This window comes from Melospiza melodia, chromosome W, assembly GCF_035770615.1.
Source record: "Melospiza melodia melodia isolate bMelMel2 chromosome W, bMelMel2.pri, whole genome shotgun sequence".
Lineage (NCBI taxonomy): Eukaryota > Metazoa > Chordata > Aves > Passeriformes > Passerellidae > Melospiza > Melospiza melodia.
In genome coordinates, this window is record NC_086225.1 from 8,359,023 (window position 1) to 8,378,373 (window position 19,351).

Below are 19,351 nucleotides of genomic sequence, written 5' to 3' on the forward strand. Positions count from 1 at the left end.
ACAGACAAGTTGTCAATGAAATAGGTTGTCTGACCCAGGGTGGATGAACAGGAAATATCCAGGAAAATTAAATTCATGGAAACTGAAGTTGAATTCAGCAATTCTAATGTTAACATGAGTGCTTATTCCTAGTATTTCCTATTGTTTTGTTTATAGACATCAGAGAGATCTAGTAAATAGGAAGGTGTTAGGCACAGGAGCATAAATGGTAGATACCATCTTTGAATTGGGACTTTTACTATAAGGAAGTTACTGTCTCAAGGCCATGACTGCACTGCTTATCTTTAGAGTCCTAGCTCTAACTTGTTGAAGGACATTCCCTGTCTGTGGCTATAGTCATAAAAGGGTGCAGCTTACCTACAAGTAGTTAGAGATAATTTTATAAAGATAATAATTGCAATCTGTTTTGTGTCCAGTTATTATTTTGATAATTTAGGGAAAATTATGTCAGAGATTATCACCTTTTCATATTGTTAAAGGCAACATTAAGTGGTGTTGATGTACATATGGGTAGTAAACACTACACTATTTATCAGGTTAAATCACTTGGAAAGGGAGAAATGTGAGGTAGAGTGTATTCATGCTGGTCATACCAACTTAAAAGACAGTCTTGCATGCTGAAGTTTATTGTCTGTTGCACTACCTGAGATTACCACAGGTGTAACTCTTGTAGAAGCCAGTCCAGGTCATGGTCTCTAATTTCTCATTTAAAATTCCTGCACATTTCAGATACATTGAATAATATATAAGTAATAAATTATTATTACAAAGTTGGTCTATTTTTTTAATGTTGTGTTGGAAATGGATATGGCATTATACAGAATCAGCCTATTAGTAAGTGCCTTTGCATGGATGTGTTTGATTTATTAAATATTTCTGAAGATTTTTCTGCTGCTGAACTTCACAGACACTCTGATGTCCCATCTGTGAGCTGTTTCAGTTCATCTCTTTGGACTGAGAATAATGCTTACCATTTTAGTTAGACCAAATCTTTTACTGCATAAGAGAGCAGATGACAAGATAAATGTGTATAACACAGATTCCTAGCTTTCATTATTATTTAGGAAAGATGTTATTTAGGACAGAAAAAAAATATGTTTTTTTTTGTTGTTGTTGTTTTGGCTTGGGGGTTTTCTGTTTTGTTTTGGTTTTTTGTTTAGTTTTAGTGCTAATGCTGTCTTATTAACAGATTAAACAGCAGTGACACTGATGGAGAGCTTATGTATATTCAGATGGTAACAGCACTAGTTCTGCAGCTTATTCAGTGTGTGGTGCATTTGCCATCAACAGAAAAAGATTCTAATTCAGAAGAGGAATCAAACAAAAAAGTAAGTTTTTTTTAAGAGCCATAATTCTTTTTTTTTGCTACAGGAATGACTGTAGGTATAATATTTTATAATGGTGCTCTAGTAATCAAGCCTTTTAATTTTATGTCAGCTCTAATTATTTGATGAATGAGAAAGGCTGGTCTGGAAATTATATTTCTGTGCATGCTAAAATATTAGAAAAATACATCTTGTTATTTTTAGGTGGATCAAGATGTGCTTATGACTAACTCATATGAAACAGCCATGAGAACAGCACAAAACTTCCTTTCTATTTTCCTTAAGAAGTAAGTACTGTTGCATTCTTTAGTGTATTGATGAAACCAACTCCAAATAAAATGTCACACCTTAAGACAAACCAAACCACTTTGCAATCCTAAATTACTACTAATAAAGTTACTTATAACAATATATTTTATAGATCTCTGAGAGAGCTACCTGTCTGGAAAAAAAATTTATGGAACAGTCTGCAGAGTTTAAGAACACATTCAAGAATTTATCTGATAATTTATATAGGAACCTTTTATCAGGGATCTTTTACTCATTTGAAACATGGAAGAGAAGGCTGAGTAAATATTTAAGTGATGAAACCAGATTATTTCAGTCATCAAAAGGACCACAATATAAAAACCCTAAAATTACTTTCATTTAGGTAAAGTTAGGAATGTCAATAGCTCAGCAGGGAAAAAAACCAAACCTGAATAAGCAAAGGATTTGTAAGAAGTCCTGAGGTTTTTTATCGTGTTGATTTCTGTTGTTAAGCCAAAACGCTGTTTATGAGCTATCTTGCAGTAACCGTGAGTCTCTGGGCTTTATATAAGTCCAAATCCAGCTTGCTCAGGACTAAAGCCCACACGGAACCGCATAGACGGAGGATAGAAGACCAGAAGCGCTCTTCGCCACATGGAGACGAGTATCCACTTTATTAGCTTGAGACAGGACACTTCTGTGGCAGAGACCACCCAAGTAGCAAAGAGGGTGTGGCCCCCTTGCAGTGCAGTTTTATACCCCAGGGAAAGGGGACGGGGGAAGAGGACCGTGGCCAATGGGATGCCATTAGGGCGAGGGGAGGGGCCACCCATGGGACAGACCACTGAGGGAAAGGGGGGTATGGGGATAAACCATGAGATAAGAAAGGGGGAATAAACCTGATATACCCAGTAAAATTTCCCCATCACCCAAGGTAAAAACACCAACTAAATAAGCTATTTAGTGCACTACAACAACTCCACCTTTTCTTTTAACTAAAATTAGAAGGAAATGTGTTGGACTATTTCTGCTGCTGGTTATGAATTTGTCTGCGTTTCTCTGCATACTTCTGATATAATTAACGTTAGGGATGTCACATATGTTATCTTTTGATTTTTTAGCATTCTGATTTTAACCTTTCTGGAACATAATACTGAGATGCCTTATCACTGTGAGTTAAGTCAGACCAGGTTTAAGGACACAACACCTTCTAAATACCCTACTCTAGCTTGAGCTTTGGAATTTTACCTACTTTGTTTATCCAAGTTAATGCAGACTTTACCTCAAAACAATAAATAAAAAACCTTAGTAACAAAATTCTACTACCCTGGATTAACTGCTTTACTTGCAGTGCCACTTGAAGTGATAAATGTTTGAACTATTTGTCTGTAAATGGAAAAAAACAATTTTTCTGCTAATATTTGGGTTTTTTTTTTTTTAGAATTACATAAAACTGGTTTTCTGGCTAAAAATAGAATTAGTTCTCTTTGCATCAAAAGAAATGTTTAAATGGCTCTTAAATTCACTTGCAAACATGCATTTTTATTTAAACAGATGTGGCAGTAAACAAGGGGAAGAAGATTACAGACCACTGTTTGAGAACTTTATTCAAGATCTTCTTTCCACGGTCAATAAACCAGAATGGCCAGCTGCAGAGTTGCTACTTAGCTTATTAGGAAGGCTATTGGTAAGGGATACTTGTTCTTAACTATTATATTAATTTATTTCTTATTACAATGAAATGTGTTTATTTCAGCTCAAACTATTGCAGGAGTGTTTTCTGATTGTTGACACATGCATGCAGCATGTAAGGAAAATCTTACATGTATCACTATTACATAATGCATAGAAAATAAAATTTAGGTCAGAAGATCATTGATATCGAACTTAGTAAAGGTTATATGTATACAGTTTCTCATTAATGTCCTCTTCTAATACTCCATGACATTTTCCACATTAAAAAATGCCATTCTGTAGCATCTAATAAGTTTAGATATTCATAGAACCGTAGAATATGCTGAGCTGGAGGGGACCCACAAGGATTATTGAGTCCAATTCCTGGTCCTGCACAGGACACCCCAACAATCCCACCCTGTTCCTGAGAACATTGTCCAAATACTCCTTGAGCTCTGGCAGTCTTGGGGCTGCGACCACTGCCTTGGGGAGCCTGTTCAGTGCCTGACCACCCTCTGAGGGCAGAACCTTTTCCTGATATCCAACCTCAACCTCCCTGACACAGCTCCAGCCATTCCCTCAGGTCCTGTCACTGGCCACCAGAGAAGAGATCAGTGTCTTCCCCTCCACTGCCCCTCACAAGGAAGTTGTAGACCACAATGAGGTCTGACCTCAGTCTCCTCTTCTCCAGGCTGAAGAGACCAAATGCCCTCAGCCACTACTTGTACGGCTTCCCCTCTAAACCCTTCACCGTCTTCATTACCCTCCTTTGGATGCTATCCAATAGTTTCATTCATATTCATTGGGAATAAAGTCAGACTAATACCTGTAATTATTCATAGAATCATAGAATACTTTGAGTTGGAAGAGACTTTAAAGCTCATCTCATTCCACACCCCTGCAGTGGACAAGCAGGGACACCTTTCACTAGACCAGATTGCTCCAAGCCCTGTCCAACCTGGCCTTGAACACTTCCAGCTATGGGGCAGCCACAGCTTCTCTGGGCAACCTGTGCCAGTGCCTCACCACTCTCACAGGGAAAAATTTCTTCTCAATATCCCATCTAACCCTGCCCTCTGGCAGTGGAAAGCCATTCCCCCTTGACCTATCACTCCATGCCCTTGCAAATATTCCCTCTCCAGCTTCTTACAGGCCCTCTTCAAGAACTGGAAGGTTCTCTAAGGTTTTATGGACATTCAGGTTCCTCAGGTGGTCATGAGCCTGATCTTCACTTAAAATGGGAGGGACTTTGCTCTCCCAGTCCCATACTTTTCTGGACTATTCCTTTAGCACAGAACCTGAAAACAATTAAGTAGTTTGGTCTTTTATAAGTTTGGTCTTCAAGTGGTACATTTACTTACAGATTGTGACATTTTACAGAATGTGAATATTTTTGTAGTAATGTTTTTTGAGAGTTGTTCTTCAGTATTAAAATGCAATTAATACAGTACTTTGAGCTTTTTATTTGGAAAATATTTTATGGTCATGTTCCTGGTAAAATGCAGCTTTCTTTATACTTGTGTGAATAATGAGGAAGATGTATTATGTTGCTACACTATTGCAAAGGATATCTGCTTTACTAGATGTCTGGTTTATTTTAGATTTTTAAAAATATATATTTTTATAACAGGCATAATGGTAAGGCAAAAGACTCAATAAAGGAAAAAAACATTATTCTAAAGTAAGGACTGTATCTGTGATGTAATAGTAACATAACTTTAAGCAGCATGAAAATTAGGTGGACTTTTTAATAAGGTCAAACTGTCTTGTAAGAAGAATCTCAGTTGCAGAAATAAATAGTTTTTATAACAGCTTATTCTGCTTTTCTTAGGTTCACCAGTTCAGTAACAAATCTACAGAAATGGCATTAAGAGTTGCATCGCTTGACTATCTTGGAACTGTAGCTGCAAGACTCAGGAAAGATGCAGTCACTAGCAAAATGGATCAAGGTTCTATAGCCAGAATACTCAAACAGGTGTGTGAAAGATCCCATGCCAGTTGGATTCAGATGTATCTATTTAAAAGCCTAAACATTTTAAAGATGTGCGAAAAACTGCAATTATGGGGAATGAGTTTTCATCGTTCTTCAGATTTCTGAATCAAATATACTCAATTTCTAAGTATCACATTTGTTAATTCATGTCTTTCTCACACCATCTTCCTAGTGATCATTTTAAATGGTTAATTAAAATGGTAAAACCAATTTTCTGGTGAGGATATAGATGAAATAATGGAGTGACAGTTGGATTATATCTTAGGAGGCCTTAAAATATATTTGTGTGTATATGCATGCATGTGCATGCATGTATGTGCATTTGCTATTGCAAAATGGTAATTGAGCTTATGGCACTCATATAGAGACTTTTGAGAGTTAAACTGTTAGGCCTATAAGGTTAGTTTTTATGTGATAGAACTGATATTGGTTGTGTGTGTAGGGGGGTTGTTATTTTCGTGGGAGTTTTTTTACTAGAATTGCATATATCTTTCATTGGAGAATACATATTTGCATTTCTGTTAATGCTCCTTATCAAAATGTTTCCAAATCTGCAAGATTGCCAGCAATTAACAAAGCAGTATGTGCATTTGGGCTCTCTGTAGTACATTAAGAAAATCTTGGGCCTTATGGGTATTTTCAAAAATGTGAACTTGTACATTTCTTATGGATGCAATACTTTTCTGTCTGAACTATTAATTGTTCTGAGCATGATGAGATCTAAAGTTGAGTAGTCATATCAAGGTGGTATGATGACTGTTACAGACTTGTTTTGAAGGTAAAACTCATGCAATTTACAGGCATTCAGATAAAGTATCAAAATTCATCTACTCCTTCATGAGGCTGATACTTCCCATGACTTTTGTCAGTTGGAATATTTGACTATGTATAGTGTCAAATCTTTATGTTCATGGCTTATTATAATTTATACTTCTATGTGCTAAGGGGGTGTAATTCTCTGTTTGCAAGTGATTTTGACAATTATACATTAGACTTCATAAGGAAATACTTTAGAAGAATCCTTTTCTCTTTCCTTATCTCCAGAAGTTATATAATAATATTGAAAGATATTCTAAAAAGATACATACATGAGTGGTGACCTGAATTTTTCTATTTGTTTTGAGTTTTTTACAGGATCAGGCAGAAACTAGGCATTGGCATCCACAGAAAATAAAATATCTGTGGGCAATTGAGCACTAAAAGCTTTTTTCACTTACTCAGGAAGCTTAACATAAATGATGGCATTGTGAAAAGTGTATATTATACAGTACATTTACTCAGGGTAGACTGTGTTGTTTATAAGTGATTTGTAACATACGAACAAATTACTTGAAAATGTGCACAACACCTAAGCTTCGCTTTGTTGCCCAAATGGCAAAAAAATAAGATCCATTGGTAGACATATTCAGCTCTAATAATTAGAAATATCTTAAATTATTATTTTCATTCAGAAATGAACTTATATCTCTACAGATTTTTCTTTCCTGCTGAATCGAGTATTTAGATTGTTGGATATTTCCTTCTACCCTCTGATATCATTACCAGGATAATTTCCAATGATTGATGAGTGCTTATAACTCTGTCTGTTGTGGTTTGGACTCATGAATTGTATAATTAGATTTAAGAGAAAATCTGTTCTGTTTTGACATTTTTAAACAGATTTTTTTTCATAGAAATCTGTCATAGATTGTCAAGTTGATTTGAACACTTGTGCATGCTTTTCATTAATTTATCTCTTGATATGCTGATCTTCTGGACTTGTACCTTTTTCCACTTGCTGTTGTTTGCAAGCTATATTATGTGCTACATTTGTGACAAGATTCTCAATCTATGCTGTTCATACACAAGTTGATGGTTCTAAGTTGCAGGTTTTATTGCTGAAGAAGAAAAGTGTTTTGTAGCTGAAGAAGTTTAAGCCAGAAATTATTCTTCTACTTTTATTATCAATATTGAATATGATTTGTTGTGGGCTTCACAGTTTCTTTCTGTTTGTTCTGGGTTTTTTACTTTTTAAAATAGTTAGGCGGTTAAGGTTCATCAAGAAACTTTTTCAGCCTTTTTATCCACAGAATTTAACATTGCTTGAAGGCCAGACTTTCAAATCACAATTTGCACGTAATAGGGTGCCAAATATAAATTAATAAACCTACATTAGTATTATGTCTACTGTAGATGTCTTTTGAATTCTTGAACTGATTAATTTGAGGGGAAAAAAACCCCTTTTTTCTGCTGTAGCATCAACAATTGCAAGGACCTGCACTTTTCAGTATAATACTAAGGAAAAAAGAATGTTTTATGATTTTGGGTTTATGCTGTCTTGTAGGTGTTGAGAAAGTTAGTTTCTGATTCATTAACATGTTAATTGATTCTGATTTGATCTCTAACCCCTATATGGGGAAAAGTACATTGTCTGATGGTCATATACAAAATCATTGTTCAATTTACGTAGGCTAGAATTATTTAAGAGATCAGGATATACATATTTCCTATAAAATAGCCTCTTGTAAAAAATATTCTGGTTTTAACATTCATACATTTTAGGTATTTACAAATCTGATGCATTGAAAAAGCATTCTTTTCCCTACAACCTGAGGGGCCTTTTGAGCCCTATAGTAAAATTAAACAGCTACCATCAGAGCCTTTTTTGAAATTTGTAGAAAGGTTAACTAGAGCTATTGAAATACAAGTTAAAAAAGAGAATGCTAGAGAAGCAATTTTAGAAGAAATGGCATTTACAAACGCTAATGAACAGTGTCAAGCAGCAATCCTGAGCCTTCCTTTTCAACCTTCTCCAACGTTAAAAGATATGCTTCTAGTGTGTAACAGGAAAGTGCCTCTGATGAGTGTAGCTGAACACACCAGACCAAGGCTGCTGCCAAGACCACCTCAGCGTGTCGCCGTTGCCAGCCCTGCGCCTTTTCCCTCATCACAGCAGTACCCTGGGCAGCAGCGGAGACCAGCAATGGCCGAGCCTGCAGAGCCAAGAGGAAGAGAGAGAGAGCTCCCGCGCGAATTCCAAAAGACAGCAAAACACGCGGCAGAAAGCTAATAGCTAGAAATCAATGAATTCCCGTCTGTGGGGCTGCGCAGCCAAAAATGCAAATGCAAAAAGGAACAGAACTCACAGCAGAGTCTGTTTTTGAGCTCCTGCCCTACCGAGAGCAGAGATACTCACCCGAAATGGAAGCTGTAGCTGTCTGGGTACAGGCAGGTCTCTTCACCGGAACAGGACCTCTCTTGGGTGAGAGAGGCTCCCCTGTTCTTCCTCTGGAAAATCTGCTCACCAGAAAGGAGCTGGGCTTTCCAGAGGTGCCGAACAGTCCACGAAACTTCTTCTGGGAATATTCCCAAAGTCTCTAGCCGAGGGCGTTGCAACCAAAGCCCCTTTCAGCTGGATGCACAGCTGCCAGAAGCTTCTCCAAGGTGCTGCGGGTCCGTCTCGGGCTGCAGAGTCGCTTTGCCCGCCTCAGGGACGCCAAATATTGGAAAAAAAGGCTCCCAATATTACCAGTTAGATTGTGCCTGGGCCAGTCTGACCCTCGCTGCTGGGCCAAAGGCAGCAACTGCGGCGTGTCACCCCAGAGATACCTCGGCTTGCTGGTGGTTGCAGCTGGGCACTGAACAAGTCCAGGCTTGTAAGGGACCCCGTTACCTCAGGAGGATAGCTTCAGGCGATGGTGAAGAGAAAAAGGAGAGGATTCTGCTGGAGGGTTTAATGTCCGGAGGTTTATTCCATGGTTACAGAGGTCTGAACGTGAGGACCTGCTCCAACAGAACAATGACCGCATGGTCTGATCACCTTTTTAAGCTCAGGGACAGGGGGAGGGGAGGTACAGGTGAGCCACCAACCAGGTGAGAGGGGCAGGGTCTCAGGGGAAGATGACACCCAGACAGGCCAATGACCTCTGGGCATAGGGGCATCCTTTGAACTTGACCAACCACACGACGCCTTGCTGGAATGTTAGGTCTGAGTGACAGGACTCACTCAGCATGGGGGTAAGGGGGAAGGGAGAGAGACATTGGCACACCTGGGAAAGTGACCTGGAAGGCCAAAATGGGACAATACAGCACACCACAACAATGCATAGTTCTCAGAATAATATTTCATATGTAATCCTTTTTGTGCATCTTAAAAGTGCTTCGCAGGAAAATTAATAGCACCCTATTCTGTAGATACACTTTATGCACTAAGTGGAATTTTTATAAAATATATGTTTGTTCTCAAGGTTTTTGACCTGATAGAAACTTAATTGAGTATCAGAGAGTATGATTCTTTAGTGCTAGAGTTCAGGGGTGTTTGGGAATAACCTCTGTAAATTCTTTGATTAATGAATTGAGCATACTTGCTGCACTTTCTCTGTATCAATGCTTTAAACCTGAAGACATTTATACCAAATATTTTGCAGAGGGATAAGTTATTTTTATTTCTTTGACGCTTCCCATATGTTTTTACTGTTGTCTGTGTTTCATATTTATGTTCATTTGACTTTTTTTCCTTTTATCCCTTGTTGACCTGTAAAGTCATTGTTTCAGAGTTTAAAATTGTTGAGAGAGCTAATGATGCCTTTTATAGGTTAAATCTTTTTTTAGTCTACTATGTGTGATTTCAGCCCTTTGTTTTTCCTTGGGAATAGAGGGTCTTCACACAAGATCATAAAATGAAAATTAATCAAATCAGTCAGTCTGTTTTAAACCAAGTCTTATTCTGCTGTTAATATTTTTTGACTTTGGAGCTACAGTCTAATTTGGTTTAATCTCTATTAAGTTTAGAAGTAATTGATTAAAAAATTGTTAGTTGTATTGATAATTACAGAACATTAATTTCAGTGTATTTTATATGTGGACATGCAGATTTTCAGGTGCTAATTACCACTGTGCAATATTCTATTTTAAAACTATCTTTCTATTTCTGATAGGTTTCAGGAGGAGAAGATGAAATTCAACAGCTGCAAAAGGCTTTGCTAGATTATCTGGATGAGAACACAGAAACTGATGCATCATTAGTGGTAAATTTCAGCTTTCTGATGTCAAATTTATAGAAAAATAATTTTCGTAACATGCACTGAATAAAACTGGTTTTGGTCATACATATTAGAGATTTGATTAAATTGTCACCCTAACGTATAATGTTGATTGTGTTTTCTGAAATATGGTTGTTGCATTAAACTAACTTAATCTCATATATCCGTTAATTTCACTCTTCTACATCTGTTGTTTTTGGTTTTTGTGTATCTTGCTGTATTTCTCCAGTTTTCTCGGAAGTTTTATATAGCTCAGTGGTTTCGGGATACAACTATGGAGACAGAGAAAGCAATTAAATCTCAGAAGGATGAGGATTCATCTGAAGGAACTCATCATGCAAAAGATGTTGAGACCACGGGGCAGATCATGCATAGAGCGGAAACTCGCAAAACATTTCTTCGCAGCATCATTAAAACTGCTCCATCTCAGTTCAGTACATTAAAGTACGTTTGAGCACCAGTGCTTTATTAACCACACATTTGACATTTTTAATCATTTTTGATAAACGTGTCCTAATTAAAACTTTGAATTTGTTGCAGGATGAATTCTGATACTGTGGACTATGAAGATGCATGTTTGATTGTTCGCTACTTGGCCTCTATGAGGCCATTTGCCCAGAGCTTTGATATTTATTTGACACAGGTAAACTGTGCTGGAAGTCTTAGTACAGTGAAATGCAGTTGGTTTCTGATTCCAAACACTTTAGTGGTAGTGTACCATATCTGTTCATTGTTGAGCATGGGTATTTAACAGGCCACAACAACACCATGTGCTTTCTGTATGAATGACATAAGTGCTCATATTTCTTTTTCTTGCATACATTTTATATGTCATATTGTGCATGCATCAATTTATTTGTTAATGGATGTAGATGGCAAAATCAATATCTTAGATGTACACAGTAAAAAAATAATTACAGAATGTTGAAATCTCTTACAGTTTCTGCCAGATGCACGCTCATCTGGTGATATTAACTCATTAAATTTATCTTAATTTGAAAATACAAGCCAGCTTAGCTACTTGCTTGCAGTGCATGTTACTGTCACTTTGGAGGCTGTTGTTTAACCAGTGTGGTTTTTTTCCTTTTTCTGGGAGAAGAGCACTAACATGTTGTCATGGCAACATGTTTGGACTCCGGTACTGGTTTGGTTTAGCTTAGTTTAGGTTCTGTTACTTATAGTGATCTGCATATAGAGCTATTCTTAAAATGATAGTGCCCAAATCCACCTCTTCTATTGAAAGAACCATGATGAAAGGCACAAGTGAATGGCAAAAGTAGAGTTTAAAATAAAGGGAATTCTTATTTTAGTTACTTCATTTGCATGTTATTCTGGTGCACTGTTGCCTGTTAAACATTTTGTGACCTTCCCAAAGCAAATGAATCTTTGTTTTTGTTCTTTTATTAGATTCTACGTGTACTTGGTGAAAATGCAATTGCTGTTCGAACAAAAGCCATGAAGTGTCTGTCTGAGGTTGTTGCTGTAGACCCCAGTATTCTAGCCAGGGTAAAAAAATCTGAAATATCTATCATGTATATGCATTCTTCTGTCACACTTTAAAGAAATCTTTAATTCTTATTTTGGATTTGTGTTTTATTTGTTCATTTTTAGCTGGATATGCAACGAGGAGTTCATGGGCGGCTAATGGATAACTCCACTAGTGTAAGAGAGGCAGCTGTGGAGCTTCTTGGCCGATTTGTGCTCTGTCGTCCTCAGCTAGCTGAGCAGTATTATGATATGCTGATTGAAAGAATATTGGTACGGTGACTTATTTATGATGTGTCATTGGAAAATTTGTTTTCAACCGAGTTTAGATGGTTAATAATATGGAATGATGATTCCAAGAGTATGTTATATGTATGTTATTATTTTAATGGGGAGCATCATGATTTAAGACCAACCTTCTATAATGCATTGCTTGTTTTCAGTGAGGCTTTGTTACATTGTTGTGGTTTCACCCCAGCCAGCAGCCAAGCCTCATGCAACCACTCGCTCACAACCCCACCATCAGGACTGGGGAGAGAATCAGAGGAGTAAAAGCCAGAAAACTCCTAGGTTGAGAGAATGTCAGTTTAACAAGGAAAGCAAAAGCCACACACACAAGCAAAGCAAAACAAGAAATTCATTGAGCCCTTCCCAAGGGCAGGCAGGTATTCAGCCACCTCCAGGAGAGCAGGGCCCTATCCTGTGGGACAGTGACTTGGGAAGATGAACACCATCACTCCAAAATGTCCCCCCTTCTTCCTTCTTCCCCCCACTTTACATACTGAACATGATGTCATATGGTCTGGAATACTCCTTGGGTCAGTTGGGGTCACCTGTCCAGGCTGTGTCCCCTCCCAACCTCCCATGCACCCCCAGCTCCCTCCCCAGCGTTCAAGGAGCAGAAAAAGGCCTTGGCTCTGTGCAAGCTCAGCAATAACAAAAACATCTCTCTATTATCAACTCTGTGTTCAACACAAACCCCAACACAGCCCAATGCCAGCCTCTGGGAAGGAAATTAACTCTACCCCAGCCAGAACCAGCTTATACATCAATAAGTAAATATATATAGAAAGTTGTACTGCAACAGAATCAGAATTATATTCCTTTTTGTTCCTTTATTGAGGCATGGATTAAATGGAATGAGGAATTTTGCCACATCTCTGAAGTCCCAGATATGGGTTATTGATGGCAGTTCAGAAGTGTGGGTGATAAAAAGAGTCTATAACAATGTAATTTAAAGTTGTCATTTGTTACCCAAAAGAAAATAAAAGATAAAACTACTTTGGTTTTTTATGCCATGTTTTAGTGCTTTAAAAGGCTTTTTATTAGATTTTTTTGTATAAAAAGTGGGTTTTGCCTGGATGATCCGATAAATACAGTGTTAATTTAAGATAACGCTTTTAGCATTCATGTTAGGTTTTTAGTCAAATACTACTCATTTGCTATAGTTACATGATAAAACTTGTTTGTAAGGTGTTTTGGAAATGTCCATATGAGGATGCATAAAGGCACTCATCCTGGCATTTCGATTAAACATATTTTGAATTAAGTAATATGAAATGAAGCTACTCATCCTTCTCCTTACATGAAGCCTAGGAAATTGGAAAATATTTGCTGCACATATCATCCATAAGCTTTATTCAAAGGATTTTGAAGTATTACAGTCCAGACTTACGAAGGATCTTAGGTGTTCATAAACAGTAGCTAAAGAATCAGCGCATCTAGCTTGTAAGATCTTGAATTAAGAAGTGGCATTATACATTTGCAATATCATGAGTTCCTAATTGGGATGATATAAATGAAGGAAGTGTTTCAATGTTTTGGGGACTCAGCCCAAACCTTTAGAATTGTTGCAAATAAAGTTATGGTGATCTTTCATATAAATATACTCCAGAATATTTTAACTGCATTTTCTGAATGCATTTTTCAGGTCAGATTGTGGGATCTTCAAGTATAATTTATATAATACATTAATAATATGTCTGATTTCTTTTCAAGAGCATAATGTTTTTCTCCTCACAGGATACTGGTATCAGTGTCAGAAAAAGAGTCATAAAGATACTTAGGGATATCTGCATTGAACAACCAACATTTCCCAAAATTACTGAGATGTGTGTAAAAATGATTCGGAGAGTCAATGATGAAGAAGGCATTAAGGTAGAATGAAACATATCCTTCAGGATTTAAATTATCATAATTGGTTTCCATATTTTGAGGCAAAAGTAATAAAAAAAGTATTTCATTGCTCCTTTGTAATTTTTTATTATTTTTATTTATTTTTAATTTTTAAGAGCAAAGACCTTTCTACATTGCTGTCTGACTTGGTTTTCTTTTCTTTTTTCTATTTTCATCAAGTTCTTGCTGAGAAAGGATTTTAAAAAGTTGTTATCTAGAGTTTTGGGGTTTTTTCTCTTTGCAAGTATTGTCTCTGATACTTCTCTTTTCTAACAAGTAAAATTAGTCTATAAAATTCCTTTCTGAAAACAAAATAAACTTTAAGTCAAAATTAAGTACTTGGTGCTATTATATGCCAGATTTATAAATTCTGTGTATAAAAAATATAAAGTATTCATCTGTGAAAATTTTGTATTAATTCTGAATGTTTAATGAATCAGTTATTCCCCCTAAAATATTACTTATGTCATCATATTCTTATCTTTGTGTGACATATATGCAGAAGGGTTAAAACCTAAGATTATGTTGAATCATAAACCTGACACTGATGTTTTTTGTTTGATTTGGCAAAAATAATCTTTAAATTGTTGGGTAATTAAGAATACACCTGTAATAATTTTGTATCACACTTTCAGTGGGATTTGAAGTCTGGAACTTTAAAGCTGCAACATATAATTTTACCACTTGAGATATGTTAGTGCCAAGTGGCTTTCAGGGCAGACTGTTAATCAAGTAGTAGATGAACAGCTGTATCTAAGGTGCTGCTAGGAAAGGAGGATGACCTTTCCCTTGCCTTTCCAACAACCTCATAAAGATGAGGCAGTATCTGCAATGTGTTTTTTTAAGTCTCCATGGATGAGGAATGCTTCCTACAAGCATATGCTTTATATGTAATTTGGGAATAGTTCGCTTTCATTCTATTCCATCTTTTCCTCTATACAAAAACATTGTAAGGGAATCAACTTCCTATGTTTGGGTAGAGAGACTTGACTTCTCTGTCTTCTCACAGCTGTTCTGAAAATGCCAATCTACAATTGCTGCTAATTCTGCTGTAGAAATTATAGTCTTGTGTTCAGTTGTCAGTTTCTCAGGCCTACTATGCTTTCCTGAGGAATGCAGATTAGTGCAGGAAAATGGTAACTATTTCCTGTAGCATCACTTTCCCAGTGATCATTTTAGTGAAGCTTGCTTAGAGACCAGTATAACTGCTGTACTAGTAATCTGGGTCTATCTCAGATAACGTTCTCTACAACAGTATCACATAGGTTGAATAATTCCTTACAGAAGTGCACATATTGTAAAAAAAATTATTGTACGGATGTATTGGTAATAATACCTATGTGCCAAGATAAAATTATTAATTTCTGCTATTTTTTTTCCTTCAGAAATTAGTAAATGAGACATTCCAGAAGCTCTGGTTCACTCCAACTCTACATCATGACAAAGAAGCAATGACTAGGAAAATACTAAACATCACTGATGTGGTATGTTAAACAAATTTTAATTAGGTTGCATGTAAAATTTCATTATGTTTTTAGTATCTTTGGAATATTGTCTTAAGTATTTTAGAAATACACAAGTAATTTAATTATCAGATTAATTTCTTTATATGTCCCCTGACATTGAATACATGCTAGAATTATTAATCTGATGGAACAGGCTATAAGAAACTTTAAATGCTCACTAATCTGCTGGCAGTGATAACTTAGACCACATTATATTCAGGTTGTGGAAAATACTTGTTCAGTTAAAACACCACAAGTTTCTGTTATAGTTAACATTTTCCAGGAAATGCTAGTAGCAGCATATAATTAAGCCTAACTAAGAAGTTGTCTCTTAAAAGAAAAATTTCCACAATTGATAACATTTCTTTTGAAAGGTTATCAAGCTGTTTCAACAAATGCAAGGTCATGTTCTCACCCAAGGTAAACTAGTATCTGCATAATGTTATCTACTTTTTAGGAGCAGCAAATTAAATTGTATGTCTCAAAAATCTGTTTCAAATAAAATGCTTTTACATTTGTAGTGAAAACATATTGGTAAAGCCACTGTACTGAAAAGGTATTTTAATATCAATTATACCAAGATGTAAATATCAAATAAAAGTATTCTCCTCATGACTTAAAAATATTAGTTTAAACTGCTTTTTAATATTTTTACTAAATTCTAGTGTATTGTGCATTTTTCCAGAATGACCAGTCAGCTTATTTGACTTCAATTTAATTCTCAGTTCTCCTGCCAATTCTTTTTTGGAGCATCTCTGAGCTGTTCCTGACACATGATACCAGTGAAGGCTTAGTTTGTTTATATAAAAATATGTACTAGCATATATATATATATATATATATATATATATATATATATACACACACACATGTTCATTTTTAATATGTCAGACTTGTATTTGTGCTTTAATCTGTACAAAATGTTGTTCTACGAACCCAAAATTTGGTTGTCATTAGAGATAGCAATCTCCAGTAAAATGTGTAGGCCTTGTGTTGTATGGGATACAAATTCTGAGATCACTTAAATGGTGAGAACTCTTTTTCAAATGCAGGAAAAAGTTTCTGGTCTCCAAAGATATCATACTGAATATTTATGAAAATATGTCTGTGCATGTTTACTGATCTTTTAAGATGGCATCTGTATTGAAATATTTTTTAATCAGATGCTTTTTTTAACCAGTTTATTCTCAAAACTACTTTTAGGTTGCAGCTTGTAGAGATACAGGCTATGATTGGTTTGAACAACTTCTTCAAAATGTAAGTAATGAATTTTGAATGTATGGCACAATCATTGTAAGAATTTTAAAATTTCTTTTGGTACTAAAACAAATTGAAGGGAGACTGCAAGACCAGTCCTTTACAGTAAACAAATTCAATCCATGCCCTTTAAACATCTGACCTTTCTTTAATTCTCCATTGGTGTAACTTTTATGGAGAAGTTAAATGGTTTTGTAGTGCAAAATCCTTGTGGATCTGTAGTAATTGTTATAAAACCAGTAGATATCCAATGTAAATGAATGCACCCTGAATACTAAATAATTTTCTGCTATAGCTGTTGAAGTCAGAAGAAGATGCCTCATATAAACCTGTGAAGAAAGCCTGTACTCAACTTGTTGACAATTTGGTTGAGCACATTCTTAAATATGAGGAATCCTTGTCAGGTAATAGTGTTTACAACCTAGTAGCTTCTTTGAATTTTATGATACTGTAACAGTGATGGTTCAAATGACTATTGTGTAAAGTTACTGTTACAGAATTCCTATTACAAAACTGATGGTAATGAGTTATTGCATTTATTTTGATTGTGAATCTTTGAGCACTGTGTAATAATAAAGCTTCCCTAATTTTCTCTAGCTAATCACAATAACAGAGCTAATTTTAAAATAACTTGTTCAAACTTTTTTTTTTATTTGTATTAATACGTTCTACAGTTGTATTAGGAATCATTGGCTAGGCCAGTGTTCTGTGTACAGTAATTAGGTTAAAAACTAGTGATATCTTTGAAGCATCTTTGCTTATTTTACATATGTTGTGATCACATACAAATGTTAGCACATTATGTTCTCGTCTCTAATCTAATAAGAATATTCTGTATTGATCTTGAAAGATATATTATGAAAGAGATATTCATATGATTTTTTGGCTATATGTTTTTCATTGCTCAAACATTGCTTTGTGTATTTTCTAATTTTTTTGCAGATTCTGACAACAAAAGTGTGAATTCTGGTCGCTTGGTTGCTTGCATAACCACTTTGTTCTTATTCAGCAAAATCAGGCCCCAGCTAATGGTCAAACATGCCATGACCATGCAGCCATACCTGACCACTAAATGTAGTGTAAGTAGAGAAAATTAGAAAATCAGTCTTTTCTTTTTCCCAGATAATTAAGCATGGAAATTAATGGCTATCTTGTATGCTTGATGAAATTGAAGGTAGGAAAAGAGAAATAAAAATTATGTTTCTATGATTCATGATCGTATCTTTTAAAGATATTAGGTCATTTTATGATCTCTATAGCTTCCAAGATGCTGTTCCTCACCCTCTGCCTTCACATTTTACACTCAAATGAAACTGAAACCTGTGCTTCTTTCCCTTAAAGACTAAAACACAGTTTTCCACCTGTTATGAAATAATTTCTTTAAATTGTTTTATTTTATGGTCACAGTCTTAAAAGTAGTTAAGATTTAATAAATTAATCTTAAGACTAAAGGTATGGTTCCATAAAGCAGGATGATCTAACATATAGCATAAATATTAGAAGGAATATGTCCTGCTCTATCCTCTTCAGCAGTTCACCTCTCTCTACCCTAGCTCTGGTGTTTTTGTATTTCTCTGTAAGACAGTTTAGCTCACAGAAATGATAGAGCTACAGTGCTGAATCCCCCCAGTCCGGGAAAATGGCCCCCTCCTCTGAAACACTGCACTGCTTTCTGCCATTTTGATTAGCAAAGTTGGCTCAGTGAAAGTTGTGATGAACCCATCATCTGGCAGGAGCAGAGCAGGATTGTGCAGCCATGGCTCAAGGAAGAGCTTGACTGAGTGAGGGACAGCAATTCATTACCTTAGGTCAGCTGCCCAGGGAAGAGCAGGCCTGAGAATGCTTGTTAGCAGCTTAGCTTGCAGGTATAGCCTAGAATTTTACCGTTTCAGCCCTAGAGCATTCTCTAGGCATATCTACAACAGACGTAGAGCTGCTTCTGATCAAACAGTATAGGAAAAGGTTATTTCATTATTTACTTGCTGCCAATACCTGTTGCCAGGTGTTGTGCATTCTCTACTGTGCATGTGTCAGGAAGAGTTCCTAAATTTGTGTTAGGACTCAAAAAAATTTTCATGACCAAAAGTTTTCAGGTCTGTCTCAGCCTTGATGACAGGTGAATTCTGCTTCTACCAATTTTTTTTTTTTATAAAAGTTCTGTAGAAAATGAGAACTTGCTTTCAAAATAATATGTAACTTAAAAGCAGATGTAAACTATATATTATTTTAAATCTTTACCAAATAACTTGCATAAGATACATAATTGTATCATACTATTATGTAATTGTATTATATTAATATGTATTATATATGTATTGCATAATACATATTAATAATACTTAGAGGTAACACAGCCAGAAATGTTAAATGCTATAAATGCTGTTGTTTCAGACCCAGAATGATTTCATGGTGATCTGCAATGTTGCAAAAATCTTAGAACTTGTAGTGCCACTAATGGAACACCCAAGTGAGACATTTCTTGCCACTATTGAGGAAGACCTCATGAAACTCATCATCAAATATGGCATGACAGTAAGCTTTTAATTGCTACTATTCAGTTAATTCCATTTCACATTGTGAAATACATAATTTTGGTTTAAAGAAAGTCTGTCTTCATTATGAAGATAACTTTTGAGCAATGAAAAATCAATGTTCTTGGTTTACTTG

The 19,351-nt window shown here is 35.9% G+C and overlaps 1 protein-coding gene across 1 annotated transcript in view; it reads left to right on the forward strand.

Moving 5' to 3' along the window:
* The window catches only part of LOC134431404 (nipped-B-like protein), a 132,028-nt gene that overhangs the window by 95,945 nt on the left and 16,732 nt on the right, over positions 1-19,351 (forward strand). The window contains exons 20-34 of the mRNA XM_063179421.1: positions 1,190-1,328; positions 1,530-1,612; positions 3,129-3,261; positions 5,080-5,223; positions 10,158-10,247; positions 10,492-10,706; positions 10,803-10,905; positions 11,670-11,768; positions 11,874-12,020; positions 13,770-13,904; positions 15,308-15,406; positions 16,631-16,684; positions 16,980-17,088; positions 17,627-17,763; positions 19,076-19,216. Of these exons, the coding sequence (XP_063035491.1) occupies positions 1,190-1,328; positions 1,530-1,612; positions 3,129-3,261; positions 5,080-5,223; positions 10,158-10,247; positions 10,492-10,706; positions 10,803-10,905; positions 11,670-11,768; positions 11,874-12,020; positions 13,770-13,904; positions 15,308-15,406; positions 16,631-16,684; positions 16,980-17,088; positions 17,627-17,763; positions 19,076-19,216 (1,828 nt within the window). The remainder of the gene's footprint in view (positions 1-1,189; positions 1,329-1,529; positions 1,613-3,128; positions 3,262-5,079; positions 5,224-10,157; positions 10,248-10,491; positions 10,707-10,802; positions 10,906-11,669; positions 11,769-11,873; positions 12,021-13,769; positions 13,905-15,307; positions 15,407-16,630; positions 16,685-16,979; positions 17,089-17,626; positions 17,764-19,075; positions 19,217-19,351) is intronic.